General features: G+C 46.0%; 1 protein-coding gene across 1 annotated transcript; it reads right to left on the reverse strand.

Annotated features, from left to right (window-relative positions):
- Positions 1–270: 270 nt before the first annotated feature.
- On the reverse strand, positions 271–2,031 carry LOC121879991 (transcription factor AP-1-like). Its single transcript, XM_042386868.1, has one exon. It carries the CDS (start codon positions 1,862–1,864, stop codon positions 989–991), a length of 876 nt encoding a protein of 291 aa, XP_042242802.1. The 5' UTR covers positions 1,865–2,031; the 3' UTR covers positions 271–988.
- Between the last annotated feature and the right edge of the window lie 10,969 nt (positions 2,032–13,000).

The following is a 13,000-nucleotide window of genomic DNA, read 5'->3' on the forward strand; positions in this document are numbered from 1 at the left end:
TAGTGTAACATATTAAGTTTATGTGTTAGTACAGTTTGTTGGTTGACACAGGATACATTTTGGTCTTACTGATGATCTTGTGTAGTATTAGGTTTATTATGGGTGGAGTGACAAGCATCGAGGAGTAACTCAAACAATTAGAAAAGGTCAAGTAAAAAACTGTTTTTTAGGTTTTTTCTTTTATAAATAAGAAAATCTTCATACAAAAATCTTGCTTTGCGTATTTTGCATAAATCAAGAAATAGTTTTTCTTTGCATATAAAATATACATAATTTATATAAAAGTTTATTTTTTAATTCATTCGTACAGTTCTCTTGCATAACACCGTAATACTTTAGTTACAACACAAGGTACGTCGTAACTCACATGACTTAGAGGATTATCACTGACCTTGTACATCAAAACTGCATAAACAAACATGAAACAGCAATAACTGAGTGTGTGAACCACAGAGGGGGGGGGGGGTGTCCATACTTAAGACTCACGCACGTGTCAGATAAAGCACTGCAGTAGTAAATATGGGTATAACAAATTATGGAAGTATTTAGCACATATTTTGCATACACGCGGCACTATCACATTAGGCGGTGGCGTGGCGTGGGTGGCGGGCGTGCCGTGGGCGCGGGTGGGCGTGGGGCACATATGGCGGGGCGCGCACTCCACGCTCACTTGACTAGAGCGACCCCGGTACAGCGGCGCTCGGCCCCCAGCCCCGCTTGAACGAAGCCCCACCGCCCCGCCCCGTGTACGGCCTCACCGAGCACTGGGCCGTGCCTGGCACCTTGTCACAGGCACCAGCACCACGGCCCCTCCCTTGTAGCAGGTGTATGGCAGCGGTCATGTGGCTCCCTGTGGTGGTGTAAGGGAGGGCAGAGCGCTAGCCTCGCACGGGGGCTGCACAAACACGCGGGATGGGCCAGGGTGGGCCATGGTGGGCGTGCGGGCGTTGGTGGGCGAGCTGGCACGGTGACGGTGCTGGCCGTCACATCACTGGTGCGTCACGAAGGGTATCTGGCAGCCTGAGTTAACGTGCTCCATCACCTCCTGCTTCAGGGAACACACCTGGTCCTTCAGCTTGTTCACCACTGCCTGTAACTCTACGTTTTCCCCCTTCAGGCCCCGAACCTTGTCCTCCAGACGACCGATTCTCTCCAGCTTCCTCCGTCGACACTTGGAGGCGGCGATGCGGTTCCTCAGTCTCTTGCGTTCGAGCTTAATACGTTCCTGACACTCCATGTTGATGGGTGACAGCGGCGGGGAGCCACTCACGCTGGGCACTGTCTGCGGCTCCTCCTTGATGTGCGCAGGTGGCAGCAGCCCCAGGTGCGCCGCCGACACATGGTGCTGGTGCTCCAGCGACAGCACGGACGCCGACGTGACGGGCACCTGCTGGTGTGGGTGGTGGTGGTGGTGGGCGTGATGCAGCGGCACATCCAGCTGAGTGTACTGCAGCGGTGCCGAAGACACGGGCGGCGCCACGCTCGTAACCACCACGTTGCCGCTGCTGCTGGTGGCGATGGCATCCTGGTGGTGCAGCTGCTCAAGGGTGTCCTCGAACCCCTTAGCAAATTCCTCCTCCTCGACCGTGGCGGTTTTGGTGGGGAAGAAGAACTGGGAGGGCGTGGTTGAGGCGTTGCCGAGTATAGTACTACCTTGCTGAATGATGAGTCTCTCCAGCTCCGGGGAGGCTAACTTCAGCTGGTTCAGGTCTGGGGAGGTGAGGAGAGGGTTGAAGTTTCCTCCTGGGCGCTGTTTCTTGGACGGTCTGTTGTTCAGGTCGAGGGTCAGTCTACGCTTCATCTGGTTGAGACTTTCCCTAGAGTAGTTAGAGTATGATCCGTCCTCGTACATGGTTGCCTCCATAACTATCCCGTCCACACACAACACTAAGTTCTTGGCACGTGGTGAAGCACGATGAGTCACTTATCGGACGGACTCACTTATGAGGCACCGAGTCTTATTCACCACTTGCGAGAACGGCACACATCCAGACTCTCTGCTGTCTCGTGGTTATATGAGTCATCTGCTGGGAGAGAGCAGATCTTATACGATTTTGTCATTTTCTAAAAATAGAAACATAACGTCATTTCTAAGCGCTCCCATTGGTTGATTATGACATCATTGATTTCGCAGAAAGGCAGCGCGCGCCTCTATTGGTTGATACTGAGAACTGTTAAGCCTCGTTGTTGCCAAGAGTACAAATATAATTAACTTAAAATTATGATTGTAGGTATATTAAACTTGAAAAATAATACAAAATTATATATCGAATAGAGTATAATTGAATCTCATTGTTTCTGAGGAACTAAATAGATGTTTACGTACACTTACTACTCCACAATGTTGTTTTGAAAATCTGGCATTTTGTGTAGGAATAAGGTCCCAACTTTCAACCAATAGGAGATAACCTTTGTATTTAGCGTAGGCGCTGGTTTTCAAATGTATTTCTAAGAATCTTCTATGGACATTTCTAAGTAAAACTCACCACATTCTTAAATAATAATCCCACACACCGGCGTTATCCTATATAGATATCCTGAGAAGAAAAATTATACTTCGATTGTTATTATGGTGCTGGTGAACGATGGCAGCTGTGAGCGGGACTGATGCCATGTGTTGATTATTTACCGTGAGTGGGAGAGAGGCAGCGAGAAGTGGTCCCTACTACCGGGAACTAGTACACCAGGATGACGAGAGGACGGAGGGGGAGGAGATGAAACGTTAGTCCCACGTTTGTATTATGAGGGAGGAGGAGGAGGGTGTTTAATGGTACTAGCACCCACCCACAGATACGCCTTCCAGGAACACCTCCCGGTCTTTGTTTTTGTTGAGGGAGGTATGACAATTGGCCCTAGTCAAGGTCAGAGTGTTCGTTTACTGTGGTGGTGTTCGAGTGCTCCGTGCAGGGAGTGTCAACAAATATACGAATAAAAAATATGGTTTTTATGTATATTTCCAGGACTTGATTGATGGCTGGATACGCAGTTGATGGCAGTTGCTGTCGTTATTACAGTACAGGGTGTGGATGATCGTATTTCTTAAGTGATGGTAGAAATTTGTATTTTTCCAGGATACCAGGCTTATACCCGCCATGGTATTATTATTATTATTATTATTATTATTATTATTGAAATTATAGGAGTGAGTGTGTATATACAGGTAGTTTCATCATCTAAATTATGAACAGTAACGAGAGAAGGAAATTATTTGTTGAAATTATAAACTGAAGGTGATTTGGCAAAACACGCGCGAATGGTCAAGAACCACCTACCTCACTCCTTCCCTCTCTCCTGCCCACCACCTTCCCTCCCGTACTCCCTCCATTTCTTCCTTCCCTCCCGGCCCTCCCTCCCACTGTTGCCTCTCCCTCATTTGGCACTACTCCCCATCCTTTAATGCCTTCCTATCTATCCAATCTTCCAAACCTCTTCCTTTTCCCTCCTTCCCTCCCTCCTTCCTTCCCTCCTTCCTTTCTCTACTCTTCCCCCGCCCCACACACACTACTGCAGTATATTATTCCCCCTGTAACACCCTTCACTCACCAATTGTTCCTTGTTATTGATCAGTTCATGCAATTGCCCAGTGCCTCTGACCAGTACACCATGGCAACGCTTCCCTCCTGCTCTCACACCCACACACTCAAATAAATAGTAATTACGTGTGTGTGTGTGTGTGTGTGTGTGTGATAGTCTTAAAGTTCCACGTGTCCCCAAGGCTGAGATGTGAATATTAATTGTCAACCTCAAGCGTCATGTTTATCATGGGATGTACTGTATTGTAGACGAAGTTGTGTGTGTTTCGAGAATTTCATCCATTTGTATGATAGTATACGAGTAAACTGGTTAATGACTATACAACAGACAGTACTGTACATATTAGCGTTCTGTTGTTGTACGCGAGTTCCTGATCTGCCATGTGCTTGTCTAGGCGTCTCTCGTCGACCACCAACACGTGTCGTGAAGACCCCGACCACCTGCAGCCGGATCTCCCGCGCGTTCCTGGTGACGTTTGATAGCCAGGTGCCTCTTAGTCATCGCTGGAGGTCTTGTTGTGGTGTTAGACTGTAGGCGGTATGGAGTCACCCGATGCAAATCCACCCCAGTTTATTTTACTTGAAGATTAACCACCTCTATCCTATCCTAACCTAACGCTAACCTTACCTATTCCTAACTAACCTAACTCCCTCCCAAATAGTGTTAGGGTGGTTAATCTTCAGGTGAAATAAGCTGGGATGGTGATACCGTAAAGTAACACAGTCAAGTAATATTAAAGTAACACAAAAAATAAGAGGAAATTAACAGTAAAGTAACACATTAAAGTAACAGTAGGGTAAGAGTAAAGTAACAATAAACTAAGAGTATATTAACAGTAAAGTAACACAGTAAGGTAAGAGTAGAGCAACACAGTGAAGTAGCAGAAAAGTAATAAAGTAACAAGGTAAAGTAACATTAGTTAAAATAAGACTTACCTATCCTCATATCTGGTGATGACTGTTTCCTCGGCGTCTAATATTTAGTAACTTTTTGTACATTAAATATATTATGGTTTAATTATACCTATTTTCGTTGATTTAAGGAGCTATGAACACGCATACATACATACATACATACATACATACATACGCACGCATATACATACACACACAAGGAATATTTTATGGATGATTTTATGGAACTTATTTAATTGAATAAAATATCACCCTAAGGTTACCTGGAGGGTTAGGTCAGGTCAGGTCAGGTCACGTTAGCAGTAAGGTTAGGTTAGATTATCATTGTGGGGCGGTTAATCAGCAGGTGAATTAAGGAGGAGTCTCTAATGCTCATGAAACCTGTGGGATAATTTAAGGTTGAACACAGTAGTGGTAGCGGTGTGTTGCGCCATTATTGATAGTTGGGGGGGACGGCCGCCAGGGGGGAGGAGGGGACGGACAAAGGCGCGGCGCCACCAAGGAAGAGATTGACGCCTACAGATATTTCCGGAGTATTTCAGTGTATTTAGTTGTTATTATTTCTGTCTTTTTTGTTATTTTTTCATCATCATCATCATCATCATCATCCTCTTCTTATTTTATTATTATTATTTTCATCATCATCATCCTTGCATTATTTTATTATTATTATTATTATTATTATTATTATTATTATTAATATTATTGTTATTATTATTATTATTATTATTATTATTATTATTATTATTATTATTATTAATTGTCCTTCAATATATTTTAAATTGTAATCCTATAGTTTTTAGTCTTGCTATAGATCAGGTTGCATTAAGACAGTTAGGTGTTACAATAATGATTTAATAATTCTAGTGGGTTTACCTGAAGATTAGTCACCCTAGTTTATTCCACCTGGGGATTATCCTGTCCAGCTTTTGTCACCTAGAGACTATCCATCAGCTTATTTCACCTGTTATCCCCAGCTTATTTCACCCGCATTATTATCCCCAAGCTTTCTTCACCTAAAGATTATCCTCAACTGATTTTCAGGTGAAATTAGCTGGGGGCGGATCTTCAGGTGATCCATCTACTATTATTACTACATAAGAACATACGAATGGGGGAACTGCAGCGGGCCTATTGGCCCATACTGGGCAGTCCCATTTACACTAAGAAAATAAGGAGTCTGCAATAGGCCGGTTGGCCTGTGCATGGCAGCTCCTGTTGGGAGTTACAACCACTCCTTAACGTCCATGAATTTATCTAGCCTCCTTTTAAAGCTTTCCAGCGTTCCAGCACTTACTACAGAGTTGTTAAGCTTGTAGGGGGATAGATCACTATCCTCTAACTACCGCCCAATCAGTCTAACATCAATAGTAGGTAAATTACTATAATCAGTTATTTCAAACTCTATTCGAAACCACCTGGAGAAGCACAAGTTGATCAATGATTCCCAACATGGCTTCACAAGCGGGCGTTCATGTCTAACTAATCTATTAACATTCTTTTCATCAGTTTTCGAATCGGTGTACGAGGGGCACAATTATGATGTGGTATATCTCGACTTTAGCAAAGCCTTCGACAGAGTCCCCCACGAAAGACTAATTAGAAAGGTAGAAGCGCATGGCATCAAAGGTGACATCCTTAAATGGATTAGGGCGTGGTTACGGGACAGGAAACAGCGAGTGAGCATAAACGGCACTAAATCTCATTGGAGCAACGTCACTAGTGGAGTTCCCCAAGGCTCAGTACTTGGACCATTATTATTTATTATATACATAAACGACATAGATATCGGCATAGACAGCAACATAAGTAAATTTGCTGATGACACTAAAATAGGACGTGTAATTAAATCTGACGAGGATTCTGCAAAGCTACAGGAAGATCTAAACAAATTTTTCGAATGGTCGGAAAAATGGCAGATGAAATTCAATGTGGACAAATGTAAAGTACTCAGTATAGGAGATGTAAACAGGGAAACCAGATACCAGATGAACAACGATGCCACAGAGAAATCCGACTGCGAGAGAGATTTAGGAGTAATGATAAGTAGGATCCTTAAGCCAAGTAAACAATGTGTTTTTGCTCGTAACAAGGCTAATAAAGTACTTGGGTTCATACAAAGGAGTGTTAGTTACAAGACTAGCGAGGTCATCTTAAAATTATATCTAGCTCTTGTGAGACCTCACCTGGATTACACAGTTCAGTTCTAGTCACCGTATTACAGAATGGATATAGAATCATTGGAAAGAATCCAGAGGAGAATGACAAGACTAATCCCGGGCATTAGGAACCTTGAATACAGAGACAGGTTAAAGCATCTTAATTTGCACTCCCTCGAGAGACGAAGAGTGAGGGGCGACATGATAGAGGTGTATAAATGGAAGTTAGGGTTAAACAAAGGTACTCAAACTATCCAACCAGGAGTGAACTCGTAACAATGGTTTTCAATTAGACAAATTTAGATTTCCGCATGAAATAGGTAAACACTGGTTTGGAAACAGAGTAGTGGATGAATGGAACAAGTTACCAAATATCATCATTAACTCGAATATGCTGGATAGCTTCAAACATAGGTTGGATGCTTATATGAGCAATAGGAGTTGGGTATAAACGGGACTGCCCAGTATGGGTCAATAGGCCCGCTGCAGTTTCCTCCATTCTTATGTTCTTATGCTCTATTTGTGAACCAGTTCCCTCCTATCTCCCTCCTAAACCTAAACTTATCCAACTTAAATCCGCTGCTACGAGTCCTATCCTGCTCGTATATTCTAAGAACTTTCTCTTTATCTCCTTTATTGATTCCTTTCACCCACTTAAATTCTTCTATCATATCTCCCCTCACTCTTCGTCTTTCTAGGGAATGTAAGTTTAGTTTCTTAAATCTATCTTGATAGGGAAGGTTTCTAAGTCCCGGAATCAGTTTCGTCATTCTTCGCTGCACCGACTCCAGTGAATTGATATCCATTCTATAATAAGGGCACCAGAACTGAACAACATAATCGAGGTGCGGCCAGACTAGCGCAAGATATAGTTGCAATATGACCTCTGCACTCTTGTTACTTACACTTCTAGATATAAAACCTAACCCCTGTCGCTCATATATCCATCCAACTTATGTTTGAAGCTATCCAGTGTATTAGAGTTAATGATGATGTTTGGTAACTTGTTCCATTCATCCACTTCTCAATTTCCAAACCAATGTTTACCTATCTCGCGCCTAAATCTAAATTTGTCTAATATATTTTTTTTTTACGAGTTCGCTCCTGGTTGGATAGTTTGAGTACCTTTGTAAAGTCCCCTTTGTTTAGCCCTGACTTCCACTTATACACCTCTATCAGGTCGCCCCTCGCTCTACGTCTCTCAAGGGAGTGCAAATTAAGATGCTTTAACCTGTCTCTGTACTCAAGGTTCCTAATGCCCGGGATTAGTCTTGTCATTCTCCTCTGAATTCTTTCTAGGGATTCTACTGTATATCCATTCTGTAATACGGTGACCAGAACTGAACTGTGTAATCCAAGTGAGGTCTCACAAGAGCAAGATATAGTTTTAGGATGACCTCGGTAGTCTTGTAACTAACACTCCTTTGTATGAACCCAAGTACTTTATTAGCCTTGTTTCGAGCAAATACACACTGTTGCCTTGGTTTAAGATTCCTGCTTATCATTACTCCTTAATCTTTCTCACAGTCGGATTTCTCTATAACATCGTTGTTCATCTGGTATCTGGTTTCTCTGTGTACATCTCCTAAACTGAATACTTTACATTTGTCCACATTGAATTTCATCTGCCATTTTTCAAACCATTCGAATTATTTTTAGTCCTATTTTAGTGTAGTCAGCAAATTTCCTTAAGCTCTTATGTTCTTTTCTTAGTATACTTTAGCGCCTCCCTTGAAATACAGTAAGGCGTGACTTATTTTACAGAGGGGAGACGTGACTTATTTTACAGAGGGGAGATGTGACTTATTTCACAGAGGGGAGGCGTGACTTATTTTACAGAGGGGAGACGTGACTTATTTTACAGAGGGGAGACGTGACTTATTTTACAGAGGGGAGGCGTGACTTATTTTACAGGATATAATGAACACTAAATGGGTAACCTAACTGAGAGGAGAAGAGAGGGAGGAGAGGGGGGAGGGGGACTTGAGTGGTGCAGTGTAGTAAAGTGGTTCACAGTAGGTCAACGGGAAACGTCGAGTACATCATTTGGGGTCACTTAATGGTGCTTTGTGTCGTCAAGAGTAGTGTGTGTGTGTGTGTGACCAAGAAGGTTTCTGGGTACATATTCCAATATAAGTTACGTCATGTTACAGAAATGTTAGGGTACAAGAATTATTGTACCAACACTTAATACTTAAAACTATATAAATTACCAACACTTAATACTTAAAACTACATAAATTACCAACACTTAATACTTAAAACAATATAAATTACCAACACTTAATACTTAAAACTATATAAATTACCAACACTTAATACTTAAAACAATATAAATTACCAACACTTAATACTTAAAACTATATAAATTACCAACACTTAATACTTAAAACTATATAAATTACCAACACTTAATACTTAAAACTATATAAATTACCAATACTTAAAACTATATAAATTACCAACACTTAATACTTAAAACTATATAAATTACCAACACTTAATACTTAAAACAATATAAATTACCAACACTTAATACTTAAAACTATATAAATTACCAACACTTAATACTTAAAACTATATAAATTACCAACACTATATAAATACTTAAAACAATATAAATTACCAACACTTAATACTAAAACTATAAATTACCAACACTTAATACTTAAAACTATATAAATTACCAACACTTAATACTTAAAACTATATAAATTACCAACAATACTTAAAACTACATAAATACCAACACTTAATACTTAAAACTATATAAATTACCAACACTTAATACTTAAAACTACATAAATTACCAACACTTAATACTTAAAACTATATAAATTACCAACACTTAATACTTAAAACTATATAAATTACCAACACTTAATACTTAAAACTATATAAATTACCAACACTTAATACTTAAAACTATATAAATTACCAACATACTTAAACATAAAATTACCAACATAATACTAAAACTATATAAATTACCAACACTTAATACTTAAAACTATAAATTACAACTTAATACTTAAAACAACATAAATTACCAACACTTAATACTTAAACTATATAAATTACCAACACTTAATACTTAAAACTACATAAAAAAATATTAATACTAACATTCTCAATTTTTATTTCTGTATTCATCTTAAAACAGCGTCTGTATTAAGTTGCTGTAACCACATGAGAATTACTGTACCTTTGTTATGTATTTAAATCTGTAATTTTATGGTTATTTTGTTATATAACCCTTAAAATCTGACTTACTTCACGCTATTACTCTGTGGCACTTGATGACACCTCAGTGGCTCTCTCTCCTCTCAGTGATGTAAACAAAGACATACACAATGTTTCCCATTTCGTATTTTTAGCTTAAGACAAACAAAGCAGAACAGCCAGTACAGTCCGGTGCACACACACACACACACACACACACACACACACACACACACACACACACACATTAATAGGTGATCCTGTCAGCTTCCACGACCTACTGTTTGTGGGGGGTGTAGTGCTCAGGTGTATCCTGTTGTGTGTACATGCGTGCGTTTCTGGTTGTGTATATAATAATAATATAATATTAATAATAATAATTAATTAACGGTTTATTGAAAAAATTCTGCAGCCCGAAGGCTGAAAATATACATTGAACATAAATGACTTATTACATATATCCGTGTGTGTGTGTGTGTGTGTGTGTGTGTGTGTGTGTGTGTGTGTGTGTGTGGGTGTGTGTGTGTGGTGGGCTGCAGGTGCTGTGGTATGTGGTATGTGTGTGTGTGGTGACACACAGCACGCGTGTAACATACAAACACACTTAAGTATAACACACACACACTCGTGGTGTAGGCATGAGTGTCAGTGTATGTATGGATATATGTATGTATGTATGTATGTATGTATGTATGTAGCTGTCTGTCATCTATCTATCTACCAATGAGTTTATGAGTTTATTTATACATTTATAATCCAACTCTATGGATGTATTTATGTGAACGTCGGGAGTTGATGCTGAACAGGACCTCGGGTTCGGGTGTACTCATGTCCCCCTCCACCCCCTTCTCCCTCCCTCTCCTCTACCTCCCCCCCTCTCCCCCCTCCCCCTCTCCCCCCTCCCCCAGCCCCTCTCCCCACCCCCCCCCCTCTCCACCCCCCAGCCCTCCCACCCCGCCCCTCTCCCACCTCCCCCCAGCCTCCACTCCCACCCCCAGCCCCTCTCCCACCTCCCCCCAGCCCCTCTCCCCTCCCCCACCCTCCCCCCTCCCCCCCTCTCCCACCTCCCCCCAGCCCCTCTCCCCTCCCCCCCCTCCCCCCTCCCCCAGCCCCTCTTCCACCTCCCCCAGCCCTCCCTCCCACCCCCAGCCCCTCTCCTCCCCACCCCCCCCCCCCCAGCCCCTCCCCACCTCCCCCCAGCCCCTCCCTCCCCCAAGCCCCTCTCCACCTCCCCCCTAGCCCCTCTCCCACCTCCCCCACACCTCCCCCCAGCCCCTCTCCCACCTCCCCCCAGCCCTCTCCCACCTCCCCCCCTAGCCCCTCTCCCACCTCCCCCCAGCCCCTCTCCCCACCTCCCCCAACCCCTCCTCCACCTCCCCTAGCCCCTCCCCACCTCCCCCCAGCCCCTCTCCCACCCCCAGCCCCTCTCCCCCCCCAAGCCCCTCTCCCACCTCCCCCAGCCCCTCTCCACCTCCCCAGCCCCTCTCCCACCTCCCCCAGCCCCTCTCACCTCCCTAGCCCCCCTCCCACACTCCCCCACCCCTCACCCCCAGCCCTCCCACCTCCCCCAGCCCCCCCTCCCCACCCTCCCCACCTCCCCCCTCCCCTCCCCCTGCCCTCCCACCTCCCCCCAAGCCCTCCACCTCCCCCCAGCCCCTCTCCCACCTCCCCCCAGCCCCTCCCCTCCCCCCAAGCCCCTCTCCCCTCCCCAGCCCCTCTCCCACCTCCCCCCCAGCCCCTCCCACCTTCCCCCAGCCCCTCTCCCACCTCCCCAGCCCTCTCCCACCTCCCCCCAGCCCCTCCTCCCACCTCCCCCCAGCCCTCTCCCACCTCCCCCTAGCCCCTCTCCCACCTCCCCCAGCCCCTCTCCCACCTCCCCCCAGCCCCTCTCCCACCTCCCCCAATGTCCCACCTCCCCAAGCCCCTCCCACCTCCCCCCAAGCCCCTCTCCCACCTCCCCAGCCCCTCCCTCCCCCAGCCCCTCCCCACCTCCCCCCAGCCCCTCTCCCACCTCCCCCCAAGCCCTCTCCCACCTCCCCCACCCCCCCCCACCCCCTCCCACCTCCCCCCCAGCCCCCTCCCACCTCCCCCCCCTCTCCCCCCCCAGCCCCTCCCACCTCCCCCAAGCCCCTCTCCCACCTCCCCCAGCCCCTCTCACCTCCCCCCCAAGCCTCTCCCACCTCCCCCAAGCCCCTCCCACCTCCCCAGCCCCTCTCCCACCTCCCCCAAGCCCTCTCCCCACCTCCCCCAGCCCCTCTCCCCCTCCTCCAGCCCCTCCCACCTCCCCCAGCCCTCTCCCACCTCCCCAAGCCCCTCTCCCACCTCCCCCAGCCCCTCTCCCACCTCCCCCCAGCCCCTCCCTCCCCCAGCCCTCTCCCACCTCCCCAGCCCCTCCCACCCCCACCCCCCACCTCCCTACCCCACTCCCACCTCCCCCCCACCCTCCCCCCCCCCCTCCCACCTCCCCAGCCCCCCTCCCACCTCCCCCCAGCCCCTCCCACCTCCCCCAGCCCTCTCCCACCTCCCCCAGCCCCTCCCACCTCCCCCTAGCCCCTCTCCCCCTCCCCCAGCCCCTCTCCCACCTCCCTCTGGGTCGTGTACAAGTGATATGGTGGTATTGTCTGTGTCTGTCTGTCTGTTTGTTGTGTGTGGTAGTTGTGGTAGTAGTAGTATACCCACACATACCATTATCCTTTATGTATTTACAAGACAGAGTGAAGACGCACATAACAAACAGGTGGGGCGCCTCACACAAGTGGTGGGCAGCCTCTACACAGGAGAAACACAAACACAGGAGGAGGAGGTGGTGGTGCGTCTCATAAACACAGGAGTGAGGAGGGTGGTGGTGTGCCTCTATAAACACAGGAGGAGGATGGGGTGCCCCAAACACAGAGTGAGATGAAACAGGGAGGAGGTGTGGTGGTGCGCCTCTATAAACACAGGGGTGAGGAGGGTGGTGGTGCCTCTATAAACACAGGAGGAGGATGATGAGCCTGGAACAATGGAGAGGTGGGCACCCAAACACAGGAGTGAGGAGGGTGGTTGTGCCTCCATAAACACAGGAGTGGAGAGGATGGTGGTGGTGTGTTGCGCCTCTATAAACAGGGGTGAGGAGGGTGGTGGTGGTGCGCCCAAAACACAGGGGTGAGGAGGGTGGTGGTGCGCCTCTAT

The sequence above is a fragment of the Homarus americanus genome, unplaced genomic scaffold, assembly GCF_018991925.1.
Source record: "Homarus americanus isolate GMGI-L3 unplaced genomic scaffold, GMGI_Hamer_2.0 scaffold25797, whole genome shotgun sequence".
NCBI classification, from domain to species: Eukaryota; Metazoa; Arthropoda; class Malacostraca; order Decapoda; family Nephropidae; genus Homarus; species Homarus americanus.

Coding starts and splice junctions, on each gene's coding strand:
- LOC121879991 (XM_042386868.1), bottom strand. CDS start 1,864: ATGGAGGCAACCATGTACGAGGACGGATCATACTCTAACTACTCTAGG.